Below are 16,585 nucleotides of genomic sequence, written 5' to 3' on the forward strand. Positions count from 1 at the left end.
TGCTAATTTCTCTATAAAATGATGATCTGATACTTTTTACTCTACTCAGAATCTACCTGTTGCCAGCGTCCCCACCACGGTGAGGAGGGGACACTGGCAATGGGCAGTGTCAGAGCTATGCCGTCGGAACTTCGGTACCTAGTAGGGCCACCCAAGGTGGATTGGTCTGACATCACAACCCAGCAGACGGGGCTCTAGTGAAAATCCTCGGAGTGTCTTTTCGGCAACCGGCGGCTCCTCGGTCGTTCTGTCCCTGCGTCTGCGGACAATCTGCGGCAAACAGGATGTCTCCACATGCGGGATTGTTGGGGACCGCTTGTGAAATCCACATATTCCCATGAAACTTCTTCCATGAGTAGAAGAAGCCGACTCAACCCGCCCAGGGTGAATGTCGCTACAAGTACAAGTAAGTACTCAGAATCTGAGTGAGCATTGATAAAGTTGTGTATTTAGCATCCTTGTTGATGTGATTTTGATTTTGTCTTAATTCTTAACCCATTTTGCTTCTATTTAACTTTAGCTATGGCTTAAAAGAAATATGCATATGATGTTCAGATCAATATCTCAGTCAAATATATTTTCATTGAATTTATATTCAGTTATGTCCCTTTGCATTCTGTGTTCAAACCCTGCCATGGTTGATATTTTTTTAACCTTTCATATTTCTGGGGTTCATATAATTGATTGAACCCCACCCCCACTCCCGTGAATTAGTGTATTCTTATGTTAGAAATCTAATTTAACTTTCTGGTCCTTCATGGTGGGTGTTGGGTGTTTAATTCATGGCTCATTTACTATACACTGGAAATAGATGTTTTTGCATCATACTAATCTGACTTTGCTTTGGAACTCGTGTGTTGGGTCATCAGTGATGATTCTTTGTATGCGAATGTATGTGTGTCATCATCTTCATCATCATTTAGCGTCCTCCTCCTTCCATACTGGCAAAGGTTGGATGGTTTGACAGGAATTGGCCAAGCTGAAGCCTGTTTTGGCATGGGGATTTTTTTTATGGCTGGATGCCCTTCCTAACACCAACCACTCCATAATATAGAAAAATCTGATTCTTCCATTTATAGCCACAGTGTTTATATAATTTTTTTTTTTTATTTCCCTTCTACAGACAAGCTAAAGAAAAACCATTGTACCTTTGTGTTCAAGGACCAACTCAGGAAACTGTTGACAGTAAGTTAATACATAGGTTCACTTTGTCTTTTATCAGTAAAACGTATTGAGGGGTCAGTCTCTCAGCATAGCCACAGTCCAATTAGGGAAACCAGTAACAGACTCTTTTACTTGTTTCAGACATTTGACTGCAACCATGCTGGAGCACCACCTTGAAGGGTTATAGTTCGACTCCAGAACATTTTCTTTAAGTCTAGTACTTTTCTATCAGCATCTATTGCTGAACTGCTAAGTTATAGATGTAAAACACTAATGCCAGTTATCAAGTGGTGGTGGGGGACAAACAGACACAAATCCAGATATATATATATGTATATGACGGGCTTCTTTCAGTTTCTGCCCACCAAATCCACTCACAAGACTATGGCTATAGTCAGCCCAAGGCTATAGTAGAAGACGCTCACTGAAGGTGCCATGCAGTAGGCCTGAACCTGAAACCATGGGATTGGGAAGTAAGCTTCTTATCATGCAGCCATGCCTGTGCCCTTAGAAGGGAAATATTTACAGGGGCTAAAGTTGTGGATAATATGAACACAAAATGAATTGACAAATAGCTGAATGAATAATGGACTCTGTTACTGGGTTGTATGTTATAAATTCAAGTTGTACGAATAGTGTATGTTAACCTCTGTGAAGGTACATTTTTTTAATGTAAATTAAATTATAATCTTCATGAAATGTCATTGTCCTACAACAAGAAGGTTTTAAATGACATTTTCACTTGAAGAGTGTAATTGGGGTGAGAGGGTAGCATGAAAGGGTGCAATAGAGGACACAGTGGTGTCTGTTGGTGAGGGAGAGAGAGACTGAGATGAACGTCAATAATGAGTGACTTAGAAGAGAAAAAAATAATAGTTAATAGTACAGAAGGGTGATGGTGGGGTGTATTGATTTGGAACTAACCTGATGCAGTCTCTTATCTAGGTATTATGATGTGGTAAGGGTGGAAAGAAGAGTGATAAAAATGGTGGCAGAAACGTTAGCACGCCGGGTGAAATGCTTAGCGGTATTTTGTCTGCTGCTACGTTCTGAGTTCAAATTCTGTCGAGGTTGACTTTGCCTTTCATCCTTTCGGGGTCAATTAAATAAGTACCAGTTACGCACTGGGGTCGATATAATTGACTTAATCCGTTAGTCTCTCCTTGTTTGTCCCCTCTGTGTGTAGCCCCTTGTGGGCAGTAAAGAAATAAGAGGTAATTAAATATGGACAACCATAAACATTCCTAGTTAGTGCAGGAATGTGGTACAGTAAATGTAAATGAGGATGAGTGATGAAGAAAGAACTATGGTGGGGGGGGGCACAGGGATGGATATTCTGTTCTATGCATGTTATAAAGTTTGTGCACATTTGTGATTTTTGTTTTTTATTTCAAGTTTTTTCTTCTTTATCTAGATGCAGTAAGCCGTATAAACGAAATTATAGCTAATGGTCTTCGACCAAAAGGTAGTAGGTTCTCTCCAATTGTGCGTCCCCCTTCAAATTTACCCCCTGGCGTACGTCCTCCACCAATCAACCAACCTCCTCCCACAATGATGTCTTTCCAGCCTCAACATCATCAGAGCGTAAGTAATCTATTGTTAACTTATTATGTTATTTGTTTATTATTGTTATTGCCTGTGGAGGGAACATGTAGCAGAGGTAGACCCAGGAAGACATAGGACGAAGTGGTGAAGCATGATCTTCGAACTTTGGGCCTCACAGAGGCAATGACTAGTGGCTAAGACCTTTGGCAATATGCTGTGCTTGAGAAAACCTGTCGAGCCAAGTGAAATCGTAGTTGTGGCCGATGCCAGTGTCATGTAACTGGCCTGTAAAAGGCACCCTTCAAGCATTGGGCTTCACAGAGGCAAAGTGGCATGTAAAAGAGCCCAGAGTGGTTGGCATTAGGAAGGGCATCCAACCATAGAAACCATGCCAAATCAGACAGGTGTCTTGTGCAGCCTTCCAGCCCTGGCCAAACCATCAAACTCATGCCGGCATGGACAACGAACACTAAATGATGATGATAAAAAGGTGCAATAACAAAGAGGCTAAAGCAGTGGTTCTCAACTGGGGTCCATATAAGATTTTGGTGTTAAAATCTATGTGCAAGAACTTGCTTATACTTCTACAGAACATTAAATTTTTTTTTTTAATAATTCCTGATATCTAATTATAAAGATGCAATGGGATTGTTTTTTTACATCAAATGGCTATGGAGGTCCAGTAGAATTAAAATAGGAATCAATGGGGTCCATAGGTAAAAAATGGTTAGAAACCACTAGGCTAAAAAAAAGTATTGAACTTTTAGATTAATGGTTCTGAGTTTGAATCTCTTTGTAGGTATTGTAAATTGCCTGGTGTCAAACTACGGGTGCCAATGACTTCATGCCTTCCTCATTATTAATAATTATTAACAATTAATTAATTACACCTTTATACTAAAATGAATTGAAAAGAATATACTTTTGTTTAGAGTGGTGTTATTTTTTTATTATTATACTTTTTGAATTATACTAAATTTCAGTTAACATTTGTTCAAGAGAAATTATTCATTGGACTAGAACATGCACCACCAACATTTGATGTGAAAACCAAAATTCTTGGTCCTGCTGTGAGTAGCATATATTATTGAAAACACCAGTTTCTTCTCTCTCTCTCTCTCTCATTTTCCCATAATTCCCTTATATCCTTATTGTCTTCAAATTATTGTAAATTTGTTTCATTTTACCATTTTGAATCCCATATTTTGGTTTGTAGTGTACTTTCTCTATTGCCAGGACACATAAATATTTTAGGAAGATTGTTGCTTGCATACAGACTAATATTACATGTTAGTTTGTATAAGTGCCAACTGTAGTAGTGTGTACATTATATGTGATAACTCCCACCATGATCTGTATATTCATCTGTGTTGCAGTTGGCAGGAAAGCTCAAATTTTATATTACATGAGTCTTTGTGACAATCCTTGTATACTCACCATATATACTTCATTTTAATATATTAATATGGATGTAGTCAGAACTCAGAAACTTGTTTAACCCTTTCGCTACCAATCCGGCTGAAACCGGCTCTGAGAACAAATGTCTTGTTTACATAAGTTTTGAACTAAAATCTTCCACCAAACCTTAGTCACAATTTATGTTTCTAAAACCAGCTGAATGATAACTAAGTTATTTTACTAAATTCTTTATTATATTTAAAGTAATTGAAAGAAACACAGAGCATCTCAAAATAAATACATTTAACGAAAGGGTTAAACTCTAAAATTTGAATTGAAATTTGTTTTCCTTACGTATTAAGATTGTTACTTCTACTGGAAATTTTTAAGAGTTTACTTCTCTTTCAACTTGGTTCTAGTTTCCATTTTGTAACCTTCTAATTTTGTTTGTTTTGATTAAAAGGGCTGCTTTTTGCAACACATTCAAAATGAAACTGGTGCAAAAGTAACACTAAGAGGAAAGGGATCAAATTTTATAGAATCTACATCAGGCCGTGAAGCTTTTGAGCCTATGCATATCCATCTCCAGTAAGTTCCATAATTATTTCTACTCTATTTTTTTGCTAATATCTTTATTTTCAGTGAAAATTGTTCTTTATATAGAGTGAAGTATTTTTGATACCAAGAACTAAATCAATATCCATTTTGCACATCATTAGCTATGTGTTTGAAGTAGACTACAATGAATTGGTATGTGCTATTGTTACCCTGGGGTTGGCATAAAATCTTAAACATTGAGGGAAATAGGAAATGAGAGATATAACATGTATAACATATTTAACTTTTCCATGAGAATTCATGATATTAGTCATGTAGAAAACGTCAGTTGGGATGAAAACTATTTTTCTCTCCCTGAAATCCTACATGTTCAATGACCTTTGTAAATGTTTATTTGAAATTTGGTTTTTAAGAGAGTAGATTGTTTCATTTATATATTTGACTAAATGCATGTTTTATTTTTCATTTTTTTTCTGTTTATTTAGACATGCAAATATTATGGGACTGCAACAGGCCAAACAGCTTGCAGAAAATCTCATACAAACGGTAAGTTTGCTTTCATAATCCCACACACAGCATACATTGACATTTTCCCATAATTCTTCCAATTATTACTCTTTGCTTCCTATTCTGTCCACAAAACTTTCTTGTACACTGAAATATCTATTTTTAAGAAAATTTTATCAAAAACTTTAATAAATAATCTACATATTTAAGAAAAAAAGTATTTTTTTCTTCCTCTCTTCTTGCTTCTCAGGACTCAAACTTTATAAATTTTTTTTCCTTTTTCTAACATTGACAATTTCTTGTGCATTTTATTTTTATTTTTTTATTTATTTAATTATTTATTTATTCTTTTGCCCTTTTCCAAATTTTAACAAAAATTTTTGTTCAACTTTCTAAGCCAGTTCTGTATGGTTAAAAAAGAAACTTAAGTCTCACTGGACAGCTAAATGTATTTTATTAATTAATCAAATAATATTTTTCCTTGTTTTATATACTTAGTTATGTTTCAGAATTCTTTTACATATGGCCACTTTGAACTAAGTTGTCTTTTTCTATGTTTATTATTTTTTATGTGTGTGTGTTTTTTCTGGGGCTTTTTAAAAATGTTCTCCTCTTGGAAAGCACTGTACGGACAAAGCTATTTTGGTCAAATTCTACTTCAAATGATTTATTCCCCATAACATTTTTTGTCTTATGGCATCATGTCTAAAAATAGAGGATTTACTTGCTGATGACTCCTTAAATACAAATCAGTTATCTGTTTTCCTTTCCCCTCCCCCTAACCTGTCTGCTGCAGATTTCATTGATCTAGATGGATTTCAATTGAAAATATATTAAATTTTTATTGGATTGATTTCTTAATACTTTGTGCTTCATTTTCAAAGCTGAATGTCTTGTGTTTAGATTGAAGCTTAAAAATTAGTTTAAAACCTTCTCCTTTAACAAATCTTTATTTTAGAGAACTAAAATAAATTTAATTTCTTTTTGAGTCTAATTTTACTAAACTGTTTGGTTACTTTAATGGTACATTCTTTCTTTTCCAAGAGTTATTAAGATATTGTTCTACCATTATTTCTGAGGTTTCAGTAGTCAGTAGCTGTGTAGTAAGATTATAGTTTTGTTGTCCCAAAGTTTTTAAATTCAAATCTTCCTATCACTGTCTATTCTTTGTACAAGTAACATTATGCTTGTGTTGTCAGCTTAGATGAAAAATTATCCCATTTGTAGTGAAGTTAGTGCAATTAAAAATGGCACTTAGTTATACATTTCTGGTGTCTGTTATAAATACCTTAATTTGATTTTTTGGTGTGTATGCTTTGAAAAGATGTAGGTAAAATACCTTCTTAAATGTATCTTTGAAATAACAAAATTAATGTGTCTGGTGTACAACATAATATATTTCAATTCATGATCTTGTAGTTTGTGATTTTTAACAGTACTATAACATGGAGTAGTGTAGACTTGACTATAGCCTGGTGGAGTGGTGTAGACATTTATACAGCCTGGTGGAGTTGTGTAGTCATTACTATAACCTGGTGGAGTGGTGTAGACATTCCTATAGCCTTGCGGAATGGTATAGTAGATATTATTATAGTATGGTTAGAGTAGTGTAGACATTATAATAGCCTGGTGGAGTGGTGTAGACTTAGTGCTTATTAAATACTTTGTAGTATCTTTCATTCTAAGTTGAGCTCCAACATGGATTGACTTTACATTTCATCTCTTCAGCATCAATAGTACCAAAGTTATTTGATTTTATTTTCTTTCAATAGTTCAGGGTCTCGTTTCAACAGATTAAAATCATTATTGTAATTAGTATAGAAAGTAGTGTGAAATGTTTTGATAGTTTACTTAAATGCAGTTTCAGTGTCTCTATGTTATCTTCAAGAAAAAGCAAACGTGTACGTGTGTGAAATACATTCAGGCTTATAAACAACCGTGTGTGTGTGTGTGTGTGTGTGTGTGCGCACACAAATTTCTTTCATAATATTAGGCCAGGGTTCAGTTATCTGTAGGCATTCTCCATGATGTTAAATTACACATCAAATTGTATAGAGAATTGGTTTTTACTTTCTTCTTCTGTTGAACCAGTCCACTGTCTATAAACTATCAAATTATTATGCATTGGTTGGATTGAAGAGGGGCTAGAATAGAATATTGTTCTTCTCATAATTTACTCATTGCATAGGTACTGATCTTTGTAAGTACATCAGTTTATTATATTTATGAGATAAGTTTGAATATTCTACCCAATTACTTCCAAAGTCTGCTGCACACCATCTTGCCAAAACTACATTTTTAAATTGCTAAAAAAATCCATCTGGATAAATTTGGCAATGCTATGAAAAAGAAAAAAAAAGAAAAGCAAAAAAAAAATACAATATGTATAACATAAATTCAAATTCCAGTTCAGTAGAATGCTTCTTATGAGAAATGAGTAGAATCTTTCGTTAAATACAAGACATTTTGCCATTTCCTCATTCTGAGAATTCTGCAGTAGTCTTTTTGTTTTTGTTTTTTTTTTTCTGTTTGTTTTTTTTTTTTAAATCTCTTTTTGCAAATATTGCATCATTGATTCTTTCACATAATTCTGGGGTTTCAAACTATGTTATCTTGTTTCTGTAGTTAAGTTGAAATCTTTAATCTTAAGAATGTTTCTTAAACGCAACATATCCTGTACCTCTGATCTCTGTTTTACCAACTCTGTCATTGTTTCTCATTATTAATATATAGCTTGCTATTTTTATTACCATTACATCAGGGTAGCAGTAAAAATTATTGCTCTGGTTGAGAATAATTATCCATTTTATAGTTAATTAATCTTATTACAACTTTAAGTATGTCTTCAAAGGTGTTTTTCTACAGTAAATGCATTGCATTCAATCATAATGAACCAATGTTATTGTCCTCTTCAAGTTTTGAATATTAAAGCAAAATCGATATAAAAATAACAAAAAAACAAAACTAATATCTTTTTAATTATTTTAATAAATCTCAAGTTCTATTCAATCAAATTCTCTTTATATGTATATATATATATATATGTGTGTGTGTATATATATATAGAAATATATGTGTGTATGTATATATATATATATATGTATAAATATATACTAATGTTTTTCCTTTTCTTTCAAGTTTTTGACAGGATTTGAATTTAAACTTTCTATCCAAGGAAAGTTTTCTAACTACTACCTGATTTAATTCCCTTTATTATTTATTATTTTGATTTGACTATTTTGCCATTAATTAATCTATATATTTCAAATGTACTTAGTGGTTTGAAACATAGCTCCATGCTGTAAACTAATGTCAAGTGGCAATTATCGTTAACATTAACCAGAATTTTTTTTCCTACTTTTCCAACTCTCATGCTACAAATAACTGTTGTGATTTAAACTTCCAGGCCAGTTTGGTGCTGTTTATGTGGTCAATGAATTTAACAGCAGAGCTAGATCTAGGCTTTTACTCTATTTTGAAACATGCTGGTTCAAATGTTTCTTGAACTGATAAGATATTCTGTTTTTATTATATCCAGAAAACAACTGCTGATATTATTTTATCTTCCTTTTTTTAATCAACATAATATATTTGATAGAGGTTTTAAGAAATATTTCAACATGCTACATAAGTTAGCTGCCAATAGAATTGCCATGGGAGTATAATGGTTTCAATTTGAAGACCTCTGCATGGTGAAATATAATAGTTTAAAAAAATATTTGAATAATTTTCTTTCTTTCTATATCTGTGTGTATGTGTGTGTGTGTGTGAGTAAAGTTAGTTGCTTAGTTTCTTGAAGATCTTATTTCCTCATAATTCGAAAGGGCGAATAAAATGAACTACTAAAATTTTGTGTGGTTTTCTTAATATAATAGTTTTGCCTTAAATTTCATGTAACTATTTTTGGTCTGTTTGGAAGGTTATATAAATGGATGAGACTAATGTTTAAATACTGATGCTTCAGTATAGTATTTATGATAGGATTACCTATTAATGTTGATGTAATTGATTAAAAATTTAGGACACTTTTGTGGGGGCTTTAAGAATTTTAACCTGGGCTCCAGTTATTAAAAATTTACTTTTTTTAATCTTTTAATTTTTGTTAAATCTTCAATCCTCAGTAGGGTTGTTTTGATATTTTAATTCAGTATCATTACATTTTTTTATATCAACATTTTATAATGTTATTTTTTGGTTTAAATGTTCTTTGTTGAAATGTTTTTTTTTATTGCATACAAAATTAATTATTCTATAATGTATGTGTGTACCTTAAATAATCTTATATTTGGTGTTTTTTCTAAGTTAGATGTCAATGATCTTTTTTTTTTTATACTTTTATCAAAATAACATTTGTCTGTATCTTCCAACATAGTATCTGGGCTAACATTGAAATAGAATCCTTGAGTTTCTTAAAGACCTTTTGTTTAGATCAGAATATTTACCAAACAGTCCTTCGGACACACTCAGTTTTCCTGTGTGATTTAATTTAGATTCTTCTGTGACATTAATTTACCTTCAGTTTAGTTTGTGAGCAAAGCACCCACCTGCCTCATTGGGAAATCATTAATTTAAAATTTCTCAACTACAGAACATTTACAATCTGTGTTAAATATTAAACCTTTTCCAACAGGATTGCTAGTGTTCTGACTTGGTTTGCCAATTATTATTTTTGCTTACCATACAGTTTTAGAGGTCAGAAGATTAGCTTGAAATTTGTTCTTTGGGCATGTGTTTTGTACTCACAAGAAAAAAGTACAAACAACTAAATGCAAATATATGCTAAAAGATTTTTCTAATTTAGCAGAAACAGTAGTTGTAATTAGTTATTCATTGCATTATAATTAAGATATTTACTGTTAATGGATATGTAAATTATGAAATATAACTTTGCTTAGGTAAGAGGTCTATATGCATAAAAATATTGTTATTAAACTACTAAATAATCAGATGACATTTAAAACTTATATATTTATTGTTAAAATCCAAATAATTTGCCAATATTTCCACCTTGATTATTTCAATTTCTGATGCACAAGTTGTAAGAAAATTTACCAATTTAATATATTATATTTCTTAATTGAGTCTGAAAATTTATTAGCACTCAATCTGATAACTTTATATAAGATTTCTAAAACATCTGATTTGAGCTACTGCTCTTTCATACAAAAACAGAAAAAAGAAATGTTAAAATTATTTTAAAAGGAACACTTTCCTTGGAGTAAACATTTCCAAACATAATATTGGTTCCTAAAATCTATCAGGGTTTTGTTAATGCTTTGATCTGTTCATGAATTGTTCTGTGTCACTGGAATAATTAGCTAAACAAGAGGAAGAGCTAAAACATTGTTTGGCAATTTCTCACATATATATAGCTATTATTAATTTCAATCTATATTACTGTTAGTATTATTTATTATTATTATTATTAATTGATGTAGTAGTAGTAGTATTATGATGTTATTTCTCCCGCTACTTAACTGCTAATGATTCAGGCACAACTTGAGGGATCAGGTGTTGTTGTCATCCATCAAAACGGGCTGCAAGATAACCAGTCCGATGCATTATTTTGTTCTAGGTTCAGCAAGACTACGCCCAGTTTCAGCAGGCCCTGGCTGCCATACCCGCATCCATGAGTCCTGGGACAGCCACCTTGTTGGCTGGCTTACAGCAGCAGAGTAAGTTTTTCTTCTAGCTCGTAGTACAGCATTTTTGTATCCATGTCACTCAATTTGACCTTTCTTCCCTGTTCTTTGCAGCATTACTCTTGTCTCCACCTGCCTGCCCTGCAATTTAAGCTATATTTTTTTTTTACATTAAAATTTGGCTGATAAATTGCTGATAGTTCAGAAAACAATATATGTCGATATATTTGTATGTGGGTATCTCTGTATGTAGTCTTTTTTTTTTTTTCTCTCTGGGTAATAAAAAGAAAAATGCATACATATATGCACACACAAATTTATATTTCTAGATACACATACACAATACACAAGTATATCTACGCACAGATTGTGTGTATAGTCTACATGTATTTATTGTGTGTATATTACATGGACAGTATATATGTGTATTTGTGTGTGTATGTTGTATAAATGTATGCATGCACACACCTATCGTGTGTAAATGATTACATTATCACTTTGTGTATCTATGTATTTGTGTTCATATATGTGTATACATGTGTGTGTATGTATGTGTATATATATTATAATGTAATATATATATATATATATTATATATATATATATATATATATTATATATGCATATGTGTATGTGTATATATATATATATTATATATGCATATGTATATATGCATATGCATATATATATATATACACACATGTATATATATGCATATATATATATACACATGTATGTATATATATATACACATGTATATATTTGCATATATATATGCATATATATATATATATATATATATATATATATATATATATACATGTATATATACATGTATATATATACATGTATATATATACATGTATATATATACATGTATATATATACATGTATATATATATGCATATATATATATGTATATATATGCATATATATACATGCATATATATACATGCATATATATACATGTATATATATGCATGTATATATATGCATGTATATATATGCATATATATATATATACATGTATATATATGCATGTATATATATGCATATATATATATATATACATGTATATACATGCATATATATATACACATGCATATATATGTATATACGCATGCATAAATATATATGTATATATATACACACATAGTTATTTAGATATGTATACATACATCAACATATGTGTGTGTATGTATGTGTGTGTGTATACATATGTATATACATGCATAATTGTGTATGTATGTGTGTGTATGGGTTTTTCCATATGTCTGTGTGTGTTTAACATATTTACAATCATCTTATGATCTCTATAGTATACTAATTGATTCTTTCTCTCGCTCTTTCTGTACATTCAGATGGGGGGATATTTGGGGGACATACAGCCAGAAGTATAATTTATGCACAAATTTTTATTATTCCCAAAATTATCAATCTATCTTCCTTTCCTGTGTTTTAAAATGTTCCTACTTTTTGTGTGCTTTTTTTCATTTTTGTTTATTATTATTATTATTACTTTTTCTAAAGCAAACAAAACATTAGTTTAAAATCATTGTTTGTGCCAAGCAATATATTTTTTTTTTCTTCACAGGTACTAATAAGCTTTTGTTTCTAGTTTGCAGAATTGTTCTTGAATTCAACATAGCATATGTCTGAAATATTCTTCTGCAATCTCCATCCCTTATATTTTGTTCCAAAATAATTTCTCAGCTAAAGTTGTGCAACAAAGTTTGATAGATTTTAATATTTACCTGATGTCTTCCAAATTTGCCAGAATTGTTTTCCAACATTCTGCAATCGGTTGTTTATTCTTTGAAATAACGACTGAGTGTATATCACCGTTCTTTATAAACTCTTCTACTATTACCACTGTAGATTTGAAATCTTGAAAACTTTGTCTTTATTGCCGTAAATTATTAAATAACTGAAATGAATGCTAAGATATTGTACTTGTTTGAACTTTGAGAAATCACAGAAGTTCAATGAATAAATAACACAATATATTCTATCATAATTGATAGAATTCTTTAGCATTCTCTAGTCATCAAATTGTTAAATGTACTACACTTTGTACATATACTGTATATAACATACACACATCAATTTAGGCATGTTCAAAATGGAATATTTAAAGTCTCAAACCTTTATCGCTTGCTTTTTTTCTTTGTTTAATGCCCAGTTAGTTAAAATATTTGTTAATATTTAGATTAAAATTAGCAAGTCTTAATTTTTAAATATTATTTCCCAATTCTGGTAGTCTATTTTTTTCCCCTTTTCTCTCATTACACTGTTTAATGTATATTCTGTTGTGTCTGGGGAGAGTCATTTCAAAAACGAAATACTGTACAATGTAGTTATTAATTTATCTCGCTTTCTGTTAATTTCTTCAATTCTAGCACGTATTTTAACCAACTCTGCTTCTATAAAATAAGTCTATTTCAAATTTACCACATTTTAGCCAGAAACTGTTCCAAGCATGTACTAAATAAAGTAGATAATTTTTATGGTTGGTAAATTATTATTTAATTACTATTTAACTCTGCATTTAGCTTAGATAGCTTTTTAAAAATATTCTCAATTTTGTTTGATTAAAGACTATTACTATGTAATTTACATATTAAATATAAAATAGACTTATACGATTGTTGAAATGTGAATTATTATTATAGATCTTGAAATAAAATTAAAGCAGCTAGAGACATGATGATTAGGATAAGTAATAGGAATTAATGATAGCAATCGTTATTGATTATATTTGTATATATATTTGTTTTGTACTGTTCAATATAATTATTTATATTTCAACTAAACTCAAATCTAATGCTGTTAATGAAGATGTTCTTATTCTCAATGTAAATCTAAACTGAAAGCTAAACAAACTGGAAATGTTTCACTTTTTTAACAGTTTATGTAATCTACAATCTTTGATTATATTTTACAAAATTCAAAGATAAGTAGATATTTGAAAATTAGTATTTCCACTAAGTGTTTCCATTTGTATTTGTGACGAGATAGTTTTTGATAAGTGTTTCAGTTAGAGATATAATTGAAGAAAAATGAAATTGTTGATGTTTAAAAATGACCAGAAACAAATTTTTTTAATACTTAGAATTACTGATTTTATAATCAAAACCTGGTCATTTAAAGCAGTAAAAAAAATGTATATAAAAGTCTACTTTTAATAAATATCATCTTCATTATTTAGTATTAAATTAAATGAACCCTGTGGGCTCTGAATTCATATACCATTATCTCAGTAATAAATAAAATAAGTACTAATTATTCAAATTTATATTATTATACTTAGTACCAATATTTGAGATCAGTATTAAGGAATTAATTATCACCCTATACATAGTTTTATTAAGTTATACTTTGATAAATTTAAATGTATTTAGATATGACAATATAAAACCAATTCAAAGAGCTAGCTTGTGTAACTAAGAATTTGTTAATATTGTCTTTGTAGGCTTTGCATAAATGTTTGTGAAGTTTTTTTTTACACTTGGCATGTTATATAAAGGAAATGTCTCTCCTCCCCCACTCCTTTTATTGATGCTATATGGATGACTGAAAATAATCTCTGCTTTTTTACTCAAGTCTACTTTAAGTACGACGATTTGTCTTTTCAGTAAGTCAAATTGTCAAATTCTACATATAACTTCCACTAATAAAATCCTTGGAATCATTTAGAACTTTGACAGCTTTGTAATATATTTACCTGAAGATAATATTGATGGTTTTAGATTTGGGCAGATTGGACAGATCTATCAGAGTCCATTACTAGTTGTGCTTGTTCTTACAGTATGGCTCGTATTTGTAATATTATTTATGGATTAAAAGCCTTCTGCCACAGGTATAGATTACCAACTATCTGGTAACACATATCTACAGCTGCACATATTATATGCACCTAACACATATGGAAAATTGTATAACGAAGCTTCTTTGTGTAAAAGAAAAAAAAATTGAAAAAATATGTGTTCCAGATTAAATTGGAATATACTACTCCTTTGTACACATAACGATTCTTTGAAAATGTCTATTCTGAGACATTTTTTTGAAATAGCATATGAAAATTGATTTGAGACTCTAAATACCATTTGAGTGTTTACTCTTTAGAATATTTAGTGTTATATTCTGTTAATTTCTCTTAATGTTGTTCAATTTTGCTTGTGTGTATTTGTGGTGAAATGGGATGTTTATGTGTTACTTTGCTAGGATTTAATATTGTTCATATTTTGCAGCATCCCTTTTGGTTTCAAAAAGTTTACTTCAGAATTTTTATGGCTAATTTTTTTTTTCTTTTTTCTTTTAATTTTTAGTCAACTTGTGACTATTTACTATTTACTAACCCAGTAACAGTTTTAACAATTGATTGGATATTATCAATTTTAAAAAAATTTTATTTTATTATTGCTTGTTTCTCTCTTTCTCTTTACCTTTCCCTCTCTCTTTCTCTCTTTCTCACTTTGCTGCATCTTGAATAATTTATATCCCAGCTTAGATATAGGGTCAACAAGAGATTCTTGACTCACTTGGACCTACTACTACTGACCACTAACTGCTCATTGTTATAATTCAAACATTTTTTTTAAACTTCCACAAAACTGCTTTAAATGATGTATCTTTTTCCTTCCTGTTTGCTTAAGTTAATGTTTCATTGCCTGTCAGTATATATGTTTCTTTTGTTATTTATTATTTTTTTTTGTACATTTGGCAGACATTGTTTAAAATTATTTGATTCTGTATTGTTGAGATATTGTGGTGTGTAAACATTGTGTTTGTTGTTTGTGCAACAATCTCCCTTGTAGTATTGATAGACCTCCTCCTCCTGTAAGGGACGGGGAATACATGGGTAGTGGTGAATGCAAAAATAAACACAAAAGGATCATATTAAGCTGATGTAAATGATTTTCCAGCAGTCATATGTGCCGTATTCACAACTGACTGGATGATATTCTACACCAAAACATCATTATATAGTGTTATTGGATATCTTTAGATACGTAATTTGATATAATGTAAAAAAAGATAAGGTTATTAATAATGTTCATCTCTTGAGGTTGCTATGTTCTAGGTTTTATTTCAAACATTTTCAATCATAAATTGAAGTATAGCAATCATCAACATCTGTTTATTAATTATTTATGTATGATAGAGTAATCATGTATAATGAGATATACAGCACCTGCTTATTAGCTGTTTATGTACGGTAGAATAGCATAACTGCTCTGACATAATTGAGTTACTATTGATTTTATGTATTATTTCATATTTCATGCTCATTTGCTTGAAAATAATCCAATATTTTGTTATTAATGAAATAACAGCTTTATTTATTATTTTATAAATTATTATATGTGTGAGAGGTGGAGTTGTTGTCATCAAATTCATTTTTTATGGGTCGATAACCAGTTTGCAGAATAATTTAAAATTTCTATACATGCTTGAGTGTGTCTTCTGATTTTGATTGTTTTGTTATGCTGATATAGAAAAACATACCAAATCCATAATCCTTAATCAAATTCTCTATTTTGGGGATCCAATTGTTAACATCCATTGATTTTCCATATTGGTATTACATTTTGAAGAGTTTCTCCTCAAATCCAACAATGGTCTCTACATTTAAAGAACCCTTACCTCAATGTCCTTTTTTGCGTTTTGTTTTTCTTGCTCTCGATTTTAAATAATTCTATATATGTCATCTTTAAATTCATAAAATTGTATTTAATGTGCAAAAAGAAAAACCAGAAATTACATTTTTC

The 16,585-nt window shown here is 30.6% G+C and overlaps 1 protein-coding gene across 8 annotated transcripts in view; it reads left to right on the plus strand.

Moving 5' to 3' along the window:
• LOC115220420 (KH homology domain-containing protein 4) overlaps positions 1–16,585 on the plus strand; it is a 113,831-nt gene that overhangs the window by 66,878 nt on the left and 30,368 nt on the right. For all 8 annotated transcript variants that reach the window (XR_003882527.2, XM_036509973.1, XM_036509971.1 and 5 more), the window contains 6 exons: positions 1,124–1,185; positions 2,579–2,748; positions 3,693–3,779; positions 4,571–4,695; positions 5,151–5,211; positions 10,748–10,847. Coding sequence is in view for 7 of the 8 variants with exons in the window: in XM_036509973.1 (XP_036365866.1) it covers positions 1,124–1,185; positions 2,579–2,748; positions 3,693–3,779; positions 4,571–4,695; positions 5,151–5,211; positions 10,748–10,847 (605 nt within the window). In the remaining variant the exon portion in view is untranslated. The remainder of the gene's footprint in view (positions 1–1,123; positions 1,186–2,578; positions 2,749–3,692; positions 3,780–4,570; positions 4,696–5,150; positions 5,212–10,747; positions 10,848–16,585) is intronic.

Source organism: Octopus sinensis, linkage group LG16, assembly GCF_006345805.1.
Source record: "Octopus sinensis linkage group LG16, ASM634580v1, whole genome shotgun sequence".
Taxonomy (NCBI): Eukaryota; Metazoa; Mollusca; class Cephalopoda; order Octopoda; family Octopodidae; genus Octopus; species Octopus sinensis.